The 22,137-nt window shown below is 50.6% G+C and overlaps 3 protein-coding genes across 3 annotated transcripts in view; 2 read left to right on the top strand and 1 right to left on the bottom strand.

Annotated features, from left to right (window-relative positions):
• DET1 (DET1 partner of COP1 E3 ubiquitin ligase) overlaps positions 1–2,920 on the top strand; it is a 37,207-nt gene extending 34,287 nt beyond the window's left edge. The window contains exon 5 of the mRNA XM_053912551.1: positions 2,688–2,920. Within this exon, the coding sequence (XP_053768526.1) occupies positions 2,688–2,820 (133 nt within the window). The 3' untranslated portion in view covers positions 2,821–2,920. The remainder of the gene's footprint in view (positions 1–2,687) is intronic.
• Positions 541–10,637, bottom strand: MRPS11 (mitochondrial ribosomal protein S11). Its single transcript, XM_024561740.4, has 6 exons — positions 10,353–10,637; positions 10,078–10,224; positions 4,751–4,849; positions 2,914–3,043; positions 1,701–1,766; positions 541–927 (listed from the first exon to the last, which is right to left on the bottom strand). The coding sequence occupies exons 1-6, from the start codon at positions 10,415–10,417 to the stop codon at positions 820–822; spliced, it is 615 nt and encodes a 204-aa protein (XP_024417508.2). The 5' UTR covers positions 10,418–10,637; the 3' UTR covers positions 541–819.
• Positions 10,638–10,739: 102 nt separating this feature from the next.
• On the top strand, positions 10,740–19,152 carry MRPL46 (mitochondrial ribosomal protein L46). Its single transcript, XM_024561739.4, has 4 exons — positions 10,740–10,995; positions 12,545–12,731; positions 14,165–14,338; positions 18,765–19,152. The coding sequence occupies exons 1-4, from the start codon at positions 10,768–10,770 to the stop codon at positions 19,013–19,015; spliced, it is 840 nt and encodes a 279-aa protein (XP_024417507.2). The 5' UTR covers positions 10,740–10,767; the 3' UTR covers positions 19,016–19,152.
• Positions 19,153–22,137: the final 2,985 nt, after the last annotated feature.

The raw sequence follows: 22,137 nt of genomic DNA, 5'->3' as shown, positions 1-22,137 counted from the left end.
CTCCCTCTGCCAGGCTGCTTTCCCCGTCAGGTTCTGGCAGCTCTTCCTTCCCTGGGCCCTGAGGCTGTGGGGTAACCCTGCTCCTTCTGCTCCCGCTGGCCCTGGAGAGCCCACCAATTTGTTTATTCCCTTAACCCACACCCTTGTAAAGAACCGTCATTAAGCTTCTCTTTTAAACCTTCGAACCTGCTCTGCCCCCCACCTCCGCCCTTTTCCAAGCGGGGGACTGACTGGTACACTGTGCAGGACATTGCTCCAGGACCTCTGTCTGCGCAGACACAGGCCAGCACATGAAACCACGGGGTGGTTCTCCAGAGCACCGTGAGCACTGTGATTTCTGCACTGTGCCTACATGTAGTTTTATGGTGAAACAGTGTAATTCCCCCTGGTGGTGACTTTTACACAGGAAGCCCTCCGTCAGGCTTTCCAGTCAATGAGCTCTCCTTCGTAGGTCCTGCTAAGGGCGGAAGAGAAGGCAGTAAGGATACATTTTTCCTCCTACAATTCACATCCAAGTCTGGAAGCAAAAACCTCACAAATCACTGCAGATGGTAGAGGTATTTTTTTATTTCTTTAGAGCAGGGCAGCATTCACTGGTGGGAGTCCGGGCCCCAGCTACCCCTCTGGCTCTCCCCGTGTCCAAGAGAGGATGGCCCTGCTTCTGGGCACGCCGATCTCTAGTCGAAAGCATGACAAAAGCCGCCACATAAGGAGGCACAGCTGTCCCTTACTGCCTGAAGGACCTCCAACAGGCCACCCTCTGGAGAGAGCTCCGATAGTGCGCTTTGCATGAGGTCGGGAGGTGGGGGCTTCCTCCCGTCACAGCCTCCGAGCCTTCCTGGGGCGGCAGCCATTGTGCGGGACAGGGGTGTTGTCTGTGATAGAGATCACTTCTAGGCCCCCCATGGTCAGCCCCTTGATGGCAGCCTGGAAGGAGCAGAGGAAGAGCAGAATGGCTTGGCCCCAGACACAATGACCCGGCGTGGCCAGACAGGGCTCGGTGAGGCGGCGGGGGAGGCAGGAGCGGGTGGTGGGGCCAGGAGGAGAACCGAGAGGCTCGAAGGCTGTGATACCTATGAGCCCAGCTCTGTCTGCTCAGTCTCCCAACCAGACCCCCGACCCAGTGCGCACTCAGTGCCGTCCTCTGCCGTCACACCTGCTGCCGCCCCCCGCAGCTCTGCCATCTCAGTGCAAAGCCTGCCCGGGCACCCGAGACACCCTGGGCATTGCACTGCTGTAGCTTTACCTAAGGTGTGTCCTCTGCTTGGAATGTCTCCCCTCACCTGGGTAGTACCATGTTGCTCTTGACAAGTCAGGAGAATCATCACCTCCTTGGGGAAGCTGTCCCAATCATACCCAACGGCCTCCCAGCACCCTGGGCACCACTTACCACCAGCTTTACCTCTGCACCCGCTAGTCTGTACTGAGGGACCCACTGTGACACTCCCCAGGGACCACCTCTCTATTCCAGGGCCTGCCTGGCACACAGCAGGCCTCAACGGAAGTCTGAGGAATTACACTCAGCGATCTGGGCTTGCTCTGAGCAGCGTAGCAGATTGGGAGAACAGCAGAAAGAAACTTCAAGCCCTTGTGGAAATCTACTACAAACTCCATTTCCACGTTCCCTAGCCTGCTCGCACGCCCTGTTTCTCTAACTAAAGAAAGAAGTGCACGTCCTGTGCGGAATCGCCGGCACTTACCAATCGCCCTGGCCCCAGGCCTTTCACCACTGCTCGGACGTGGGTCACGCCCTTCCCCTTGGCTTTCTGGAAAACAGCGAGTGGTTAGCACCCCGGCGGAACAGACAGAAGATAGGGGAGGGAGCACAGGACAGATGGGGCAGTGCAGGCCAGGCGCCAGCAGAGAGCACAGGACTCCGGGTTGCAGATTTAGTGGGTTGTGATCCCTTTTCACCCAGGGCAGCACTGCCACCTAATGGAAGTTTCTAAATACTGCTCGGGCTTTTCTCAGATGGAGAAGTGCAGAATCTCAGGCCCTGGCGAGGAGCCCTGGCCTTCAAGGCTGAGCTTTGACACCCACTCAGAAAGTGTTATCTTATCATTTTAATCGCTAGTGATGGTTAAGTTTTCCTCCTTGATTTAAAGGGATCTGATGGAAAGCTGGGAAAGCACCCTGCACAAACCACTGTCAACGCGGACACCTTTCTTGTACAGGTGTATAATCTCCATCAGTGGACATTCAGCAACCAGTAGTTCTGGGCACTGAGTTTTGTCTGAAGGTCAAGGTTTTCCTTAGGAAATACCTCTGGGTCGCAGAGCTGGTGCGCGGCTCAGGGGGCCTGTGCTAAGGCAGGCAGTGTATGAGCCTTGGTCCCAGGTGAATCCGGGGCCAGTCGGGAACCAAAATGACTGCGTGGCTCTGAGCAACTCGTACTCCCTGTGTCTGAACTGGCTCTTGAAAACGCGGCTAGTACCAAGGGCATTCTGCAGGTCGAGGGAATGAACGGAAGGTGTCTGGCACGGGGATGCTGAGTAAACACACCACTAGTGGCACACTGCCAACGTCCTCCTGGAAAGGTCAGTGACAGTTCCCACGAGAACTGGTTCTCACCACAGCCCGTCTTCCCTAAGAGCCTCTTACCACCGCCAATCCCAAGCCCACCGCACTGGCCTTTAAACTAAGGGGGCTGTGGCACGCCCTCAGCACCCTGCTCTCCCGCCTTCCAGGATGAACCAAGTGTGCAACATCGGCCGAAGCTCAGAGGGAGAGACAAGAGAGGCCCTTCCACGCAGACCCCTTCCAACCACCCTCCAAGTTCGGACGTCAAACAAGTGCTGGTGTTTGCCTCTCTGCTTCTGAGCGGCTGGTCCCGGGAGAACTCTTGCCCAGGGGTGAGCCACGCAGAAAGGGAGCGCGCCACGGAGGGAGGGAGCGGAGAGGACATGCACTTACCGCCGCGGCCGCTATGCCTGCCGTCTGCGCCGCGATGCCTGTGCCTTTCTTGGAGTTCCGAAACCCCTCCGTGCCGCAGGACGTGCGGGCAAGGGGCTGGTTAGTGGCAGAGACTACCTGGATCTGTGTGCTGCGAAGGTGGGGGGGGGCAGGGGAGATAAAATGGGCTGTTCAGGGACTTCAGGGGGCACTGGCCTATGCCTTTGCAAGCCCAGCTGAGAAAGGAAACATGGCCCCCACCTTGAGCCTAGCAGGTGAGTGGCTTTTGAACTCTTCCAGCAGGTGCCAGGAGGGGTCAGGATCACCCCCTGAGCCTCACTGAGAACTGGCAAGTCCCATGACCTAGAGAGAGCTCTACTCTGGACTGAATGTCTCCCCCAAATTCATGCTGAAATCCTAGCCCCAAACGCCACGGCATTTGGAGGCTGTGAGGATGGAGCCCCCAATAAGGGGATCGGTGCCCTTCTTAAAGGTACTCTGGAAGCTCCTTCCGTCCTTCCGCCCTTCCGCTACGTGAGGACAGGGTGAGAGGCCAGCCCTCTGCGGCCCTGAAGAGGGTCCTCACCAGAATGCACCAGGCTGCCGCCCCAGCCCTGCACTTCCAGCCCCCAAGACTGAGAGAAAGGAATGTCTGTTGTTGGGGGCAGTCTGTGGTCTTTACAGTAGCGGCCGGGCTCCACCCTCTGAGGGTGGCTACGTGTCACCTGGAGGCAGGGCAGCGCGTTCTGTCCTACAGCCTTTCCTGGAGCCAGCGTTCAGGTTGGGGGTGCTGTTCTCGCCTGGCATGTCCCCTGAACTTAGATGTTCTACAGCAGGTCACTAAACATAAAAAATTTAAAAAAGGGCTCCTCATTAGGGAGAGTTTCAAGTACACACAGAAGTGACTGGACTAGTGTGTGGACCCCCAAGGACCCACTGCCCTCCTCCAACAGTTATCACTCCTACCCAACTGAGCTGTGGCTGCCACGGTTTCCACCCCCCACCCGAGACCACCATCGCACCGGAAACAGTTAGCAACGTTACCATACTGGGTAACTTTAATGCTTGTGATACTGTTTTATGATCAAATTTTTTTTTTTAAATAAGAAAAACATCTTTACTCATCATCTGTAACTTTTAAAATTGAGAATAACTTGAGAAATCCTGAAACATGCTTCCCACTTCCCCCTTGGTCATCATCACCCGTCTTCTGGTCTGAGGAACCCTGAGAGCTCACAAGGAAAAGGAAGAGGAAGAGGAGGGGCGGTTAAGGGGTCAGCCCTGGCCAGTGCTACCATGTCCCCTCCGGGGCCTCCTGGGTTTCTACTCTGAACAGAAGCACAAGAGAACTGCCGGACTGTGAGACAGCCCAAACCGGGAGCTACAGAGTAGGTCCCCGCCGCCTATGATGCCGAGCGAACCCCGACATCTCACTTGTGCCCCACACTCTATCCGTGACTGCCAACAGTCTCTCGTGTTGTTCTCTAAATTGCTACGTGGGCAGCTCGTGACCAAACACCGACCCATCTCTGGGGCGGGGGCGGGGGCGGGGGGCTGGACTGCAAGCTGTCACTAATGCCAGCAAGGCCCCTGCTGCTACACGCAGCTGGGAACGCCCTCGACACCGTCTGTAGGAAAGCAAATCTCATCAACACAATATGCTCTGTTCATGTTTTGTGAAATCCACACGAACGTTACAGAGGCAGGAGCTGGAGTCCCTAGACATGGAGGGAGTCTGGGGGGGCATGTGCACTGGCACCACCAAGCAGCCTGCGGCACCCCGGCCTCCACCCACACCGGGGCCCAGGCCACCGTGCCCTCCCCGTGAAGGGGAAAGGGCCCCCCCCCCCCCCCTTACTTGTTGTAGGACGCCTTGATGTGCGCAATTGGGATCTCCGCAAATGCTCTGCCTGCCCACCTCAGGGAGCTCTCCTGTCCTGGAACTGGGGGGTAGACACTGCAATGAGAAGAAACAGTCCGTGTAAAGCTGTCCCGTCCGTTAAAGTCAGAGGGATGCACAGAACAGACAAACTCAATGACGAGCAGCAGCCCCCACCACTGCTTTCCAGCCCCGGGGCGCTGTTCTGTCCCTGAGCTCTGCCCATGCGGCTCCTCCCCGAGTGGGTGACTCGGACACAGTGAGTGACTTTCTGCTAGAAGAAAAGGGATACGACCCCTACTGCCACCTGGCTTGTCCCTTCTAGTGTGAGCAGATCAGGGTTTGCAGGCCTCTGCACTATAGAGTATACTGGGTCCGCGTTCTGTAGTTTAAAATACATCGGTAAACCTCTTTCTTTTTCATCATCTGTAAATGACATCTTGACTCTGTATAAAAAAGGACAAAGTTTTAATATCATTACTATAAAAACATCCAGTATCCCTTAGAATAGAGGTTGACAGACTTTTCCTGGAAAGGGCCAGAGAGTAAGTATGACAGGCTTTGCTGGCCACGAGGTTCCTGGTGCAGCAGCGCAGAAGCGGCCACCGACAACAGTGACGTGGCAGGCAAGGCTGTCCCAGTAAAACTTTACTGCCGCTGGCCAGATCTGGCCACGGGTTGTGGCTTGTCAGCCCCTGTTGTAGACCAACTGTTCTCTCTGAACAGCAGACTCATCTGACATTGTGATGGGTAAGCTCCACTCCAGACGTCTGGCCAAGCCTGGAAATCTTATTTCTAAAATGCCCCAGGGACTCACAGGTGAACCCAGGGTGGGAACACTGGCCTAGACACTCTGATGAGTTCAAGACCTTTTGCGCTCTCGGCCCCATTTGTTTTCTGGCTATCCCAGGTCACTACTCTCCACTCTCAGGTGGAGAAACTGAGGTAGGAATAGGGGTGGGCTTAGGAGGCCTGCCTCCGTTCAGAGCTCTGCTTATCATGCTGTGCTTCCTTTTATTCAGACACGCTCGGTGGTCCCTGAGCACCCGAGACGTGAGTGGGCCTGCTGTTGTACCCTGCCTCCACGTGCTAATCAGATCTGTGTGTACCCCACGGTCACCTGAAATACACGGATTTAGGTTTAGAAAATACGCTATTATCTGAGAACAGCCCTCCTCTCAGCCCTACCTCCTTTCCCGGAGATAACAAAAACAAAACCACACATGGGTATTCAACAGTTACAAATGTACTCTTCCCTGCTAGGCCTGATCTTAAGACATGATTTAGCATCTCAGCAGGTTCCTAGCTTACCAGCTCACACGCCAGGATGAAAAGTGGGCAAGGCTCTGAGATGACATGAATGTTTAAAACATTGCTTCCCAATTGAAAATTTCCCCTATTGACTCGGGGGGTGGGGCGTCAAAAAAATTAAACCAATTACAGTTGGAATGTACTGGTGGAATGCCTTATATATAAAGCAAGGTTTCTGAACTAGGAAGGACTCGGAACTGGAAACATTTAATTGAAGGCATGGACAAGATCAGGCCTTTAAACCTGCCAGGTCCACTGTACAAATGAACAAATGGTCCATTCCACAGAAGCCCAGGAAAAAGGAAGACAAAGCTTTCCGTATTGGGACGGCTGCCTCTTTGTGCCCATATCCATCACAGGGCAGGGAAACAGGGAGACACGTGGCTTCGCTTTTGCCTAGCCAAGGAGGTCTGACGTCAGCCGCTGTTCTCCTCTTCTGAGGGTCCGTGAGCAGGGCTGACTTCTGCTGCGTGTACTTCAGGCGAGAGAATTTGCTGACCCCTGGGCCTACCCAACCCGTTGGGCCCTGACACAAGTGTGGCAGAAGTTGGGATCTCGGCTGGGGAAGCTGCAGCTCTGCTCCCAGAAAGAGAAGGCCCTGCCTCATGGTCCTCAACAGACAATTTCTAGAAATGCAGATACATGTAGAAAAATGCAAAGACCATACATAGCTCATGGCCCACTACCATTGCATAATTATATGCAGGATTTCAGGAAGAGTCTTCCAATTCCAGCCCTTGGCTTCTGTTGCCTTTGTTCTCTCCGATGATCATCTGTCTTCTATCCTCCCTGGCTACTTACTCTCGTGGTAATGAGCCCTTGTCATGACCTTGCCTGCAACCCCACCGTACCTGCGCTTCCCAGCATCACACACTGGCCACAACCTCCTGGCCTCTCCCACTGGCTTCCTGCCCTGGGCACCCCTCCGTCCCACTGATCCTACCAGCTTTTCCCCTTCGCTCACACCCCCGGTGCTTTCAGTCCTGCCCTGACCTCAAGTCAGTTCCACGGCCAGTCATTATAATCATGCCCTTGCACACACCCTCGATCCCCTGCCCCCAACCCAACTTCGCTGTATGCTCCCGGCAAACCTGTAACTCGGGTTACATCCATTTCTCCAGCCACTTGGAGCCTGCGTGTGCACCTGCACAGCTGGCTGGGAAAAAATACACAGCCATGCTGGCTGGCCTCTCTGTCTCTCGGCCTCAGCACTACTGACGTACTGGGTCAGCTGATTCGTTGTTGTGGGGGGCTCTCCTGCACACACTGGGTGTTGAGCAGCACCCCTGGCCTCTGCACACACTACCTAAAGTCTCCCACATTGTGACAACCACAAATGTGTTCAGACATTGCTAAAAGTCCCCTTGGAGGCAAAATCGCCCCAGGCTGAGAACCATCGCTTCGTTCTAATGAACCCTAACGTCCAGTAGGCCTTGGGCACTGCCTGGCAATCATACGGCACATCCCCGGTTGAATTATCCCTCCTTTCTCCTGGATGACTATTTTATACCTTCTTTTGTCTCCTCAAACCTCCAATTCCTCCCTGCTTCCTCACTGACAGCTGATGACCTTCATGGAGAGATGGGAGCAATCAGAATTTTGCCCAGCTCCCCCTATCAAACATCTGTGCCCACAATCTTTGCGTGCTCTCCTGTTATGATGCTCCACTCGCGTGTCAGCCTCTCAAGGACGTCTCTCCAGCAGTGTCCCCGCTCTGGCATCGTTCTTTCCCCTCTACTGCATTGTTCCCATCAGCAAAGCATGCTGTCATTTCCCCAGCCGAAAAATAAACAAAAACCTCTCGAGCTCAAAGCCTCTTGAGCTACTGCCATTTCTCTGTTACCCCTACAGCAGAGCCCCTCAGAGAACTGACTGTGCCTGCTGTTTCTTTCTGTCCTCTATTCTTGAACCCACTCCACTCGGACTTTAGCCCCTATCGCTCCACCAAAAATGCTCCAGTCGGGGTCACCGACCAATTCACAATGTCAGTGCAAGGAGCGATTCGTCATCAGCCTATCAACCTGTCCTATCAGCAGCATTTGACATAACTCATCTTTGCCTTTAAACCTCATTAAAAAAACAAAAACAAAACAACTCTCCATTTTTTTCCTACCTCTTCTCTCTTGCTGATTCTTCCTCATCTGCCAAATCTCTAAATGTCAGAGGGCTCCAGGATTCAGTCTCCTCTTTACCCACACTGTCTCTCTCGATGGCCTTACAGTGTCATCATCATCTATGCTGACTGTTCCCCATGTGCAAGCCTGGCCTCGATCTGTCCCCGGAAGTCCATTTCTCACAGCCAACATTGTATCTCCCCCTTGGATGTTAATTAAGCATCTCCAACTTAACCACCCAATTCCAAGCTCCTGCAATCTTCTCCATCTTCATGACAACTCCATCTTTCCACCTGTTCCGGCCAAAATTTTAGTGTTCTTCATTCCCCTCCTTTCTCACACCTTACATTAACAAATCACGTTGGTTCCACTTCCCAAAGTGGACGATATCAGTCCACTTTACTGTCCAACGGACGGTATCAGTTCGACCGTTCGTACTACCCCCACAGCTGGCACTCCGGTCCAAGCCCCCATCATCTCTTGCCTACACTATTTAAGCAGTCTCCTAACTGCTTACAAGACTTCCAGCTTCCTCACAGTTCAATATCAATGCCACAGCCAGAGGGACTTTCTAAAAATGTAAGCACGACTGTGTCAATCCTCTTCAGAATTCTCCAGGGGCTTCCCATCTCACTCAGAGTGAGAGCTGAGGTCCCAGCCACACCTCATGGAGCCCTGTGTGCTTGCTACACCCCTGGCCCCTTTGCCTCCACCTGCTGTTTGTATTCCTCACTCCATACTGGCATTCTTGCTATTGCTTACAAACCCTAGACACACTCCTACCATGTGCCACACTCCTGTGTTTTACCTGTTTTACATTTGCTGTCCCCTCTTGCTGGTGAATGTAAATTTGCTGGCTAATTCTCTTGCATAGAATTTAAGTTCCACGGGGGCAGGGGTTTTTGTGTGTTTGCTCACCAGTGCGTCCCCAACACCCCGAACAGTGCTTGGCGATGCTGAATGACCAGAACATGACCGAATGACCGAGACCACTGCCTATAGTGGGGATTGTGTAAAAGTCCCTGTCACAGACAAGACCGCTGGCATTCTGATTCCTTCTGGTCTTGCTGACCTTATCTGCCGTCACACACATACCTGCATATACCACGTTCTTGCACATCACATGCCTTTAAACAGACTCTTAGCTTTGCCTAAAGTGGCTCCTTTCATCTTGTCCAGCTGAGCTCCCACTCAATCCAGTTGTCAGCTCCACATTTTCTTCTCTGCAGTCTTCCCCGATTCGTTCTTTCACACTTTCAAGCAACTGGTTCTTACTTCCAGTACACTACTGGTCAGATTATGGGGAAGATGTTTCCGTGTTTGTCTTCCCCAGTGTGGGGAGGAACGACCTTTTGTATCTGTGCTGGTACAGGTGCTTGGCACATAGCAGACTCTCAATAAACGTTTCCTAAGTGGATGTGAAGAACACTTAGCACGTGGAGGTGGTGGCAGTGGTGAGAAGCCAGATGCCAGCCCCAAGGGCTGAGCACAAAAACCTCCCTAGACCTTAGACCAACTCTAAAAAGCGTACAATAATCTACACTATTGTGTAGCACCTCCTCCCCCTTCCCATTCTGTGTGTTAGTCTGCGGTGGTATCCCTCTCAGAGAAGAAGAAAGCTGAGATTTACTATACAACCTTGACATCCAATCATTCACGCACCAAAGGTTCACTAAGCATCCGCTTTGTGCCAAGGCTCAGCTCATTTGATTCGTACAACCTGTTGCGGCATTATGCCCGTTTTTAGTCAAGAAAACGGAGGCTTAGGGGTTCTCATAATGTCGCACAGATCGCAAGTGACAGAGTTGGGAATTCACTGGTTCTCACAGTCGGGGGTGCGGGGTGCCGGTCTCCCGAGGGCTGGACCGAAATGGCCCTCACCTGAAGCTGCTGCGGCTCGGGGCCGGGGCCGGGGCCGGGGCCGGGGCCGGAGCCGCCGTCTTCTCCTCAACTTCCTGCTTGGCCGTGGCGTCTTGCAGCTGCAGGGCGCCCATGTAGATGGTGGAGGCCGGCGCCCGCACCACGACCCTGCGGGGAAGGAAAGCTCCCTGAGGTCCCAAGCCTAAGAGCCACTGGAGTCCAGATGGCTCGTGGGACAAAGGCGGGAGCGTACTCCCGGACATGGTCGTGGGCTCGGAGGGGGTAATCATTCATACCTGCTTCTCGATGGCCATACCCATGACCGCAAGAACCGAGACCCCGCGTTTCTCACAACCTGCATGACTTGAATTGACCCCAATGAGCTCCCGTCCGGGGCGCCGGCACCATGAGAGCCTGTGGGGGGGAGTACAGAAGAAAAGTCATCTGGTTCCTCTTCAGAAGGTGCGTTAAAGTTTTTTATCCAAATCTATATGCGCTATAATAACAATCGCTACTATTTTCAACTGGGAGTTTTCTTCCTTTCCCCTGGCCTTCTAACATGAGATCTTCGCCCACCCCTCCACATTGGAATGGTTCCTTCTGGTCGTTCCGGGACTGAGCTGTTCCCTACGTTCCGCTCCCGCGCTGCCTTGTGGGAACCTACGATTGGCCCACGATCGCTGAGCCGCGGTGCATTGTGGGAGGGCAGAGATGGCTGCCCCGGGAAGGCGCGCGCTGTTAGGGGTGGTGAAGGGCTGGCGGCGTTTCAAGGAGTTCTGGGGCGGTAGTCTGGGTTCTCGCAGCCTGACCCTTGCGGCCGCACCCTCGAATAGCGGGTCTCCATGGCGCCTGTTGGGTGCCTTGTGCCTGCAGCGGCCACCGCTGGTCTCGAAGCCGCTGACCCCTTTGCAGGAAGAGATGGCGGCTCTACTACAACAGGTAGATTTGAGGTGCGGGTGGTGGCGGCTTTTGGGTGCCGTTAGGGAACCAATAGAGGCACGCGGGCTTGGGTTCGATCCCGACTTTGGCACCAATTAGTCTGTGTGACCTTGGACAAGTTACTTCACCTCTCAGAACTTCGGCACACTTCCCCGCAAAATGGTACCTACCTTTCTAGGTTGGTTTGGTACATAGTAGGCTTTCGATAAAAGATAGTTTGTTTTTATTGATTGGCCTTTATTTGTCACCTTAGGCAACTCTCTGGAGACACTTTTTTTCATTCAACACCTGAGGGAAGCGGTGGTGAACAAGACGGAGTCGGTCTGTATCATAGGTAGTCGGCAGTGTGGAGAGCAGAGAGTCTTTGTGATGAGTGTTAAAAGACAGTGGCGCATCTGTAAGATGCCTGTGGTAAAGTCAGCCCTGTTTTGCCTCCGAGGACTGTTTATGTGAGAGGCAAGTGAGGAAGCACGGGCAAAAACTGGGTGTAGTTATTGTGATGGTCTTAAGTGCCCACAGGTAGTGACTAAAGAATGGTGTGTTTCTCTACACTCTGAAGTGAGAACTATAAACTTCACTTCATACTTTTTACTTGGTGTACTGATTTTTCTCTGCAAAGTATTTCATTAATCACTCTACGGGTAGTCATTGAGCACTTCCTTTGTGCAGACAGACATTGTGTTGAAATGCTGGGGATGCAGCCCTGGCTGGTATGGCTCATTTGGTTGGGCATCGTCCCCAAAACCGAAAGGTCGAGGGTTCGATTCTTGCTCAGGGCACATCCCTGGGCTGCAGGCGCAGTCCCTGGTTCGGGCACGTGTGAGAGGCAGCTGATCGGTGTTGCTCTATCACATTGCTGTTTCCCTCCCTTTGTTCCACCCTCCCTTCCCCTCTCTCCAAAAGTAAATAAAAATGTCTTTAAAAATAAATAACATGCTAGGGATGCAGTGGGAATACTAGACATAACTGTGGTTCTTGGAGTGCTTCAGTCCAGAGGAGGAGGGCCCATCAATAACCAAAAAATCATGTGACTCTAATTGCAGAGTCTGGTAAGTGTTGTAAAGGGAAAACACGGTATTGTATATTGTAAGAGAATTTAACAGGGACACCTAATTTTGATTTTATGAGAGTTGTCAAGGAATGTCTCTTAAAGAAAGTGATATTTAAATTGGGATCTGAAGGAGGAGCAGGGAATCTCCCAGGAGGGGAAACTAGGAAGAAGGAACAGTATCTGTAAACTCCCTGAGGCAGAAAAGGCCATGGTGAGTGAGATTCTGATGAAAACTGACGTGACTGGAGCCCTGTCAGCGGGCAGGCAGTGCCCCTCCCAGGTCTGTGTTCCCAGCCTCAATTCTTGACCTCTAGTCACATTCTGACATTTAAGCAGCTGTAACTCAAGCCCAAAGTGCAGGTGACCTTGTTCTTCCTCTGTATTTTTCCGGGGTTTTGATTCTATGTCAGGTTATGTTGGGCGGGAAGCTGCTGAATCCATCATGTGTGCTGTGTCTCTGTTTTATTCTGCCCGGTTCCTTGCCCTTTTAATTTCCAGATCGAGGTAGAGAGAAGCCTGTATTCAGACCATGAGCTTCGTGCTTTGGATGAAGCCCAGCGCCTGGCCAAGAGGAAAGCCGACGGCGGCGATGAAGAAGATGAGCAGGATATATTGCTGATACAGGATTTGGAAGATATGTGGGAGCAGAAATTCCTACAATTCAAACCTGGAGCTCGAATAACAGGTTTGTGACCTTTCCAGGCCAGTAAGAGGAAAGGGAATGGGGGGGAGGGTGTTGGTTCCCAAACCAGGACAGGTGCCTAGCACTGCTTTGTGTTTTAAGTGACAAATAATTGCAAATGAGAACACTTCTTAAAGGTGAGAGAAAAATAAAATTTTTTCTCTGTTCCTCACATCTCCCTCTAATATAACTATTTAAGGCCTGTGTTATTTTTGAATAGGAAGTAAGGATGTAGGGATAGCCTTTTCTCTCTCATTTAAACTTTATGAATGTTTTCTGGATTTTTTTCTTCTACTTTGGGCTGAGAGTGGGGGAAATAAGGCCTTTTTCCACTCGTTCTCTGTGATGTAGCTGGAAGCTCTCCTCAGTTGGGGTGGGGTTCTCTTATCCGTGTTTCACAGGAGAATATTGAAGAGAAGGTGGAGGCTACGTAAGTCAGCAACAGTGCCAAAACCAGTGAAGTCATAGGATTTGAATTAGTATGGGTATCGCTTCTTTTCCAAAAGCTCAAAGTACTTTATGGTTTGCTCTTCAGAGGAGAAGTTCAGCTTTTGGTTTCCTTTTTTTATATTTAGTTTCCTCAAAATTGTGAGATTTCCTTGAAAAAGGTCAGGGAAATGGGTCAGGGTTGTAATTTGATTACAGTAACCCCCCCTCCCCCCATCCATGCGGAACACATTGAAAGACCCCGGTGGTTGCCTGGAACTGTGGATGGTACCGAACTCTGTATACTATGTTTTTTTCCTACATGTGTACATTTATGGTCAAGTTTAATTTAGTGACACTAACTTTAGTTGAGTTCTGATAATCTACTACCACTGGACCAGCCTGGTCAAGTTTAATTTGTAAATTAGGCACTTTAAGAGATTAACGATAGCTAATAACAAAATAGAACAATTACGGCAATATACTCTTACGAAAGTTATGTGAATGTGGTCTGTCTCTCCAAACACTGTACTGTACTTACCGTTCCACTCATGGGAAGCACTTTATGGCTTCTCTGGCATGTCTGAATCTCTAGCATCACCGCCCTCGCACTCTGGGCCACGCCTAAGGGAAAAAGGGCGATTTGAACACGCGCACTGTGATCCTGCAACGGGGGTCTGATTACTGACATGGCTCAGTGACTAATGGGCCTGGGGCGCGTGCAGCGTGGAGACGCTGGGCACAGCGATGGTTCGTCCCCGGGTGGGATGGTGCAGGATGGTGTGCAGTTTAACACTTAATGAATAGTTTATTTCTGGAATTTCCCATTTATGATTTGACTGCAGGTAAAATGAAACCACAGATGGGCGGGGGGCGGGAGTTGACTGTATAAGTTTTTGGTGACAGCAAGGATTGTGGGTCTACCTTGAAGGCAGGTTGTAAAGCTCTCATCTCCTTGGTTCTGGCAGATCACAGTTTTCTTGTCTCTCTGACCCCCCTTGTCTTTGCAGACGCCGATAAGAAGAATGACCGAACCTCGCTGCACCGGAAGCTGGACAGGAACCTTGTCCTGTTGGTCAGAGAGAAGCTCGGAGACGAAGATGTTTGGATGCTGCCCCAGGCAGAGTGGCAGCCTGGGGAGACCCTCCGCGGAACGGCTGAGCGAACCCTGGCCACACTCGCAGGTGAGTTCTCGGCCGCCCTCTGAACCCCGTGAGACTGACTTCTGACGCGGCCACAGGGTATACAGGCTGACTGTGAGGGTGGATTTGAAGGTAAGGATTTCCCTCAGATGAAGTGAGAATCCATCTTTGTCCCACTGAGACCCTTGCATTTGGTGCACTGACTCTTGAACAACGTGGGTTTGAGCTGCGCAGGTCCACTCGTGTGCAGCTTTTCTTCAGTGAGTACACACAGTAGTGTAAACGTGTTTCTTACGATTTTCTTAGTACCTTTTCTCTAGCTTACTTTATTGTGAGAACACAGTGCATAATATACATGCATACGAAATACGTGTTAATTGACTGTTTATGTTATCGGTGAGGCTCCTGGTCAACAGTAGGCTATTAGTAATTAAATTTTGGAGGAGTTAAAGGTTATACATGGATTTGCGACTGCTTGGGTGGTCGGTTCCCCGCCTTGTTCAAGGGTCAACTGTACATTCAGAATTGATGTTGCTACCATTCTCTCAGCCGACTGCTTTTGTTATCCTTGCTTTCTGGCACTGCCACTTACCACTCACCCAACTAGAAGCCTCAGCGTTATCCTCGCTCTCATTCCACCATCCATGAACTCTTGAGTCCTACCTGGTCTGCTTTAAATAGTCCACTCTTTATTCTCGCAGCTTTGGCTGTGACCCCTTTACTTCTGACTAGACCGGGGTTTCTCATCCTTGGCACTATCACTATTTGGGGCCAGAGAGTTTTTTGTGGGCACTGTTCTGTGCATTATAAGATGTTTAGCAGCATCTCTGGCCAGTATCCACCAGATGCCAGTGGCACTAACCCATTCCCAACCCTCTCTTGTGACAACTAAAAATGTCTAGATATTGCCAAATAATACCTGGGAGCGAATCACAGGGGTCGAGAACCACCACACTGGCTGTTGAGGTAGATGCCGAATAAGTACCGCTTTTTGTGTCTTACCCTTTAGTGCCACTAGAAATGAGCTCGCTAAGACACAGATCCCTTGCCGCTGCTCTAGAATTCTTACAGGCTTCCCCCTGAAAGTTCAGGCTTCATGCATGGCCTGCAAGTCCTTTGTGCTCTGATCCCCAGCTCACCTGCCTTCCGTCTTGCTTCTCGTTGATGTATAGTTGAAGTTCTAACCTAGCAGACCTTTTGCATTCCCTGAATAATGTGGTCTTTCATGCATCTCTGCTTTGATGCATGCTGGTTTCTGATTGGGTGCTTTTACTCCTCCCTGGTCTGACTGCTCAGTTTTTAAGACTTGGCCCGTTCATTATACCTTCTGGGGTGGAAGTCTTTCTAGGCCTTCGGGTAGAGAGCGCTGGCCTCCCTGCAGGCCCCCACAGCACTTGTGCGCCCTTACTCAGTGTGTGCAGCCAGCTCACACTCTGCCTTCCCTCTGCCGGACACTGTCTAGGCAGTGGGGTCACAGTGCTGGGCAGGGCGTGACTCCTGCTCCCTGGGAGCTTATGTTCAGTGGACAGTGCAGTCTCTCTCGCCCCATTGCCCTGTGATCGCTTGCTAACACAGTTCCCTCCCCGGCCAGAACTCTGACTGCCTGGAAGGAACGTGCAGCACCTGTCCTCCGTCACCCTAGAGCTCAGCAAAGTGCCTGGCGTGCAGGAGGTGCTTGCTGAGCATTTATTGAGAAAATGGATTTGGCAATGTAAGTGCCACCAGCTTAAGTACCTGCTGACGAATCGTCGGCAGCCTGTGTGCGCCCCCTTGACCTGTTCCCTGGAGGGGCCTGGGTGCCTGCAGGGGAGGTTTCAGGACAGAGTGGAATGGGTGGGGGCCTGTGCTGTGCTCAGTGTTCTCAGCCATCCCATGGGAGTTGGCAGCCGAGGTGCTTGCCGGGATTGTTGTGTTCAGATGCTCAGCCTCCCTCACGTCAGCCATCACTGGTGCCCGCTCAGCTCTGCCGCCTCTGTGTCCGTGGGAAGGGGTTCTGCCTCGGCCCTGCACCGCTCTCTTACCTTCCCGCTGCAGTCCGTGCTTCTGAGAGGAAACGCACTTTTTAAATGTTGGTACTTAGGTGCGTATAAAATAAAATGTGTTGAGTTACTGCTAATTTATTAAAATGGCAAAGTAAAGTTTAAGCAATGTAAAGATATGTTTATGAAAAAAGTCAAAGCCCGTTCTATCCCTCCCCACTGGCACCGCACTCTCCGTGTATTTCGGCAAGGTGGAACTCCTGGAGGTGGGATTCACGGTCACGGAGAGACGCGTTGACGTTTCTAATGGGTGCTGCCCAGCGGTCCTGCAGGGTGGTGCACCTACCATTCAACATTTTTGGGAGTGGTATAAAGGAGTGCCTGTTTGCCCAGACTCACCAATGCGAAGTAGTCTCTCTTTAATTTTTGCCTATCCAGTCAGTAAAAATGATTGCTTTTGGATGCATTTTCTGATTGCTAGTGAATGGACCATTTTTTTATGTTTATTGGCTGTTTGTATTTCTTCTGTGAACTGCCTACTCAGATTCTGTGCTCATGTTTGTGATGAATGGCTTCTTTTTTTCTTGATTTGATTATATTTTTTAATCCGTTTTTTCCCAGATTATGGAAAAGTAATATGTATCCATTGGATTAAGTGGAAATTTCAGAGAGGTATAAGGATAACATACCAATATAATCCCACCACTCACAGGTACCCGCTGTCGACATTTTGTATTGTATGTAGGGTTGTTTTTTAATAGCGAGGAAATCAGTTCATTGTACATGGTAAGAAAGTTACTACACGGTGTCTAGTAAATGCATTACAGGATGAGAAGTAATTTTCCCTTCTCAGAGGCCACCACCATTAACAGTTTTTTGTGTATGTTTCTTTTGTGAAAAGCTGTTTCTAACAGCTTTTAGAAATGGGACGCACATATTTATTTTATCTGTTTCTTTTTCCCACACAGTTGGAGCATATTTCTGCAGTCACGTACCCCTTCCCCCTCTTCTAGACAGCCTTTAATCCGCTCTCTGCACCAGTACATGAAGACATGGCGTGCACTTTTTAACTCCGGTGTGCTGTCTCATGATGTGTGTGTACCGCCCTTTGTTCAGCCCGTCTGTTTCTCTAACAAGTAAAGCCACAGTGAACACCCTTGTACACTCACCTTTGCTCACGAGGTCACATAACTACCTGGGACGGGGCAGTCTTGGAAGCAGAGCTGTAGGTGAATGGGTGCGCGTGAGTGGAACTGGTAGCCGACTCTGGCCAAGTAGAGCAGCTGTGCCCATTACACCGGTTGGATGGGGCCCTCTCTCCGCAGCCGGGACGAGCTGCTGACAGCGCATCTGTCCCGTGTCGTTGCCTCGCTGTGCGTTTCTTTAGTGATATGTGAGACAGACTTCACTGGGTTCGCAAGTCACCGGCGCTGATTTTCCTGTGAATTTCCTGTTCGTGTGCTGGTTCCTTTTTCTCTTAGGTTTGTTGTTTTTTCCTTGTTGATTTCTAAGTACTTTTTGTACCATAACGTGTTTCTCTGTTGAATATGTTGAAATGTGCTTCCTATTTTGTCATTTTGTCTTTGACTTTTTTATGCTTCGTTCTTTTCCTTGAAGGAAGGCTTAATTTTTATGTAAGTAAATTTATTTTCTTTCTTTTTCGTAAAAAATTTTGTGTTTTGTTTAGGCCTTCCTCTCTCAAAAATGATACAGAGAGTACTCTTTTGGTCTCTCTTTCTTTAATGAAAAATTTAAAAATATGGGAGAACTCAGAAAATATTAAACATCCGTAAAGCCACCATCCAAAATGAACAAACATTTAATGAAAATTCTAAATTTTTGTTGTTAATCTTTGATCTGGATGATACTAATTTTGATACGAGGGCTGAGATCAGCTTTTTAAAAATTTTTTTTTATTTAGCTCACCAATTCTCCAAATGCCAGTTAGTAATTCATCCATCATTTCCTCATCCTTTGACATGCTGGGTTGGGGTTATTAACCCTTCATTGTACATTGCAGAAATTATCTGTCAGTGAACCTTGGTCTTTTAACTTTGGTTATGATGTGTTCGCTCTACAGAAGTCAGATCGAGTCCTTTTCTTGCTTTCCGTGAACCACTCCCTCTAAAAGGCTGGTGAATTTTACTTTATAGACACCAAGAGTCTTCGTCCTTCATCGACAGATGGCGGCAGGGCCGCGCCTGGGAGCTCAGTGCCCTGACTCCCCGGTCCTGACGTTTGAACTGCAATGCTGACTTGGGTCTGATGGCCGTGGCTCGGTGCATGGAGTGGGCCCAGTGAACTGGCTGTTCAGCAGCGACCCCGTCCTTACTCCGGGGACTGCTTTGACCTTGGCCCGAAATCCCTTTTCCTCATGCCAGGGACTGCTTTGACTTTGGCCCGAAATCCCTCTCACAGAGATTTTGGGAGCCGGAATAAACAGGTGAGTGTGTCCTCATCTTCCGACTCTGTTTTCCCCCCTCTCTCAGAAAACAACATGGAAGCCAAGTTCCTGGGAAATGCACCCTGTGGCCACTACAAGTTCAAGTTCCCCCAGGCCCTGCGAACAGAAAGTAGCCTTGGGGCCAAAGTATTCTTCTTTAAAGCACTACTACTAACTGGAGACTTTTCCCAGGCCGGGAAGAAGGGCCATCATGTGTGGGTCAGTAAGGACGAGCTGGGTGACTATTTGAAACCAAAATACCTGGCCCAGGTTAAGAGATTTCTGCTGGACCTCTGATGGACTGGGCTGCTTGTGGACAGTGCTCGGACAGGTCTGCAACTGGGGCCTCAAGGACGTTTTGTGGTTGCCCCATCTTTTCAGGGAATATCAAGAAGCAAACTCAATTCTGAGCAATAAACGAGTTTATCAGTGTGTGTGTGGGTCTTGCCTGATTTGCCCTTTGAGGAGTACTCACTACCTCTCCCTGTGCAGACAGAGCCAGTCTTAGGTGTCTTCCCCTTCCTCTCCAAGCTGGTAATCGAATATCGCATTACTTTATAGTGAGTCAGTGGGCTTCCTGGGCCCAGGAAGAAAGAACAGAAGGAAATGAATCGAACTCGTAAAAGCCTTGCCTTCTGTGAAAGCGTCTAGGACCATTGAAAGGAAAAAAACCCCAAAACTAGTGTGTGTAGTTTTTAAAGCCATTTTCTTTTATTCCCTATCTTTCTAAAATAAGCAAACAAAACTCAAAAACGAATTACTTTCTGGAGGGCGGGCCCTCTGTAGTCCAGGCTTCTCCCCTAGGTGAGTATTTTAGGAACCCACCTGTCGTACTGTACCAGTTGGCGTGTGAGAGGCTACGTTTGGCTCCAGTGAGTTTTGAAGAATTTCGGCGTGTTTGCCCATTTTGCAGAGGGTGATTTACAAGCGCACCCGCCCACACCATGTTGAGTGTTCAGCAGTTTTGACCACAAATGGTACGCCCCTTGTGTTCCACCCTCCCTTTTCACCTGATCTTGCCCTGAACGACTTTTGTGTCCCCTGATGAAAAAACGCCCTCAGAGGGAAACGTTTTGCCAATGTGGAAGAGGCAAAACAAAAAGCAGAAACACTAAATGGCATCAAAACCGACGAGTTCAGAAACTTGAGCAATGGAAAATACTTCTCGATAGGTGTATTGCATCAGATGGAGAGTACTTGGAAGGTGACTGAAGTCTAAACATGTAAAAATAAATACATTTTTATAAATAAATTCCTGTGTTTTTTTCTTCCCCCTTCCTCAATCTAACCTAGGGAATAATTCCTTATCTTTCTTTTATTCATTCCTTTTTTTTTTTTTAAAGCACTTTAAACAATTGTGTGTTATGAAATAGCCATACGAAATAAGCAGTGTCGGCTTGTTCCCTGCATTCAACAACCGGGGCATCGTGGCTGGGTGTGACTTGGCTGAGAGCTGAGCACACGGCGCGGGTGGTGCAGGGAGGGGGTGCTGAGCCCTTGCCTCTGGGCTGGGGCTCCTGACCCCTCACTGGTTTGGCTTGCCACGGGTCCCAGTGCTGGCACGGAGAAGGCTCTAGGTGAACATCCAGGTGAACTGTGGGAGAGAGGGAGGGTCCCAGACAGGTCTCTGCCCAGGATGGTGCTTCCTTCCGGTAGCAGGGCTGTGGTCCTGGATCCCATCAGATTTCCTGGTTTCTCCTCGGACATCCTTCTAGTTAAACACTGGCACGTGTACGATGTCAGCTGATCGAGTGGAATTTCCATATCTGTCAGGTGCAGCTCCTCGTTCGCATAACAAATCAGGGACATTTCCTTCTGTGGTCCAGATTGAGGTGCCTCATGCTGACCTTCCTCCTTCCCCTCTTTCCTGCACGTGCCCTTTGCCCGGAGAGGAGATGCTTCTAGCCGAGGCTCAGCAACTTGCTGGGCAGTGGGAAAAGGTAAGGGCGGTTGTCGGGCCAGGTGTGCGTTTCTGTTTCTGGTTTGAGAGGGAATTGTGTGTGTGTGTCGGGGGGAACTATACTGCAGGGACCGCAAACCTGTAAGGGAAGGACTTAATGAGGTGAGGGTGACTGGTTTTGTGACATCTTGATTTACAATAAATGTATGTGGTCTTTGTCCCTGTTCATTGACACAGAGCATCTAAAACCTTGAAGTTTCCTAAGTGTCGAGAACAATCAAGGTCTGTTATGTTAATAAGGTGACTTTGGGAAAGCTCCTTGGTAACCAGGGAAGCCAACCCTGGGGTCAGAGGGTTGGAGCTTTCAGACCCAGCTCCCTGACCTCCAGGGAGGAGAGAGGGGCTAGGTATTCGGTTCACTCACCAATGGCCAATGATGTAATCAGCCATGCTTATAACAATGAAGCCTCCATGAGAACCAAAAAGGACAAGGTTGGGAGAGCTGCTGGGTGGGTGAACACGTGGAGATTCAGGGACAGGGGTGCACTCGGGGCAGGCACGGAAACTGTACCCTTTCCCCATTCCTTGCCCTCGGCACCTCCCATCTGGCCGTTCTGAGTTACGTCCTTCTATAATAAACTTGTAATCTCATAAAACGATTCTCCTGAGTTGTGAGCTGCTCTAGCGAATCAGTCAAACCCAAGGAGGGGAATCCTGGGACTCATTTACAGCCAGTGGGTCAGAAGCACAGGTAACAACCTGGGCGTGTGATTAGCACCCGAGGTGGACGGCTGTCTTGTCGGACTGACCCCTTAACATACGGGATCTGATGCTGCCTTCAGGTCGATGGTGTCAGAATTCTGTGGAATTGTCGGACAGTAGCTGGTGTCAGAATTGCCCGGTGTGGGAGAAACACCCAAACGTTGGAATTGGTACTGGAATCTTCATTCATACAATGGTCTGTTTTGTCACAGGCCGTCTGCATGTAAGGTGGTTTCTTTAAAGGGAAATAGCATGTATACACCCGGCAGAGAGAGAAACGGTATCAGGATAGCCTGAAATTAGGTTAGTTCCTATGAGGTTTTCCCCGGAACATTAATATTTTGAAACGATCAGGGACAGGATTGAATACCCTGAGAAAGCCGGAAATTTCATAGCCATACCTGCCTTTACGGCTAGCAGTGGCAGGTTTAGGAGCTTCAAGACTCACTGCTAGCTTTCCCACTGTTAGGCTGTCCGGGAAACTGAGTGGCTAGGAGGGACTGCAGGGATACACCCCCACCTCCACCTTCTGTTCTGCAAAACTGATAAAGAAGGCCTGTTCTGGACCGCGTTTTAGATTCTGAGGGAACTGATCTCTGCTAGGACCTGCATCTATCTCAAAACACCTGCATCTCAGGAAGAAGGACGACGTCCTACGGTTTACGGCTGCAGGGGCCCAGTGCCCGCGCCGGTGGGTGCCCAACTGCTTTAGCATCATCCGTGGGCTTGGTTCTGTTTTGTTGGTGCTCTGGCTACA

Source organism: Desmodus rotundus, chromosome 10 (assembly GCF_022682495.2).
Source record: "Desmodus rotundus isolate HL8 chromosome 10, HLdesRot8A.1, whole genome shotgun sequence".
Taxonomy (NCBI): Eukaryota; Metazoa; Chordata; class Mammalia; order Chiroptera; family Phyllostomidae; genus Desmodus; species Desmodus rotundus.
This window is presented reverse-complemented; position numbering and strand designations above follow the sequence as displayed.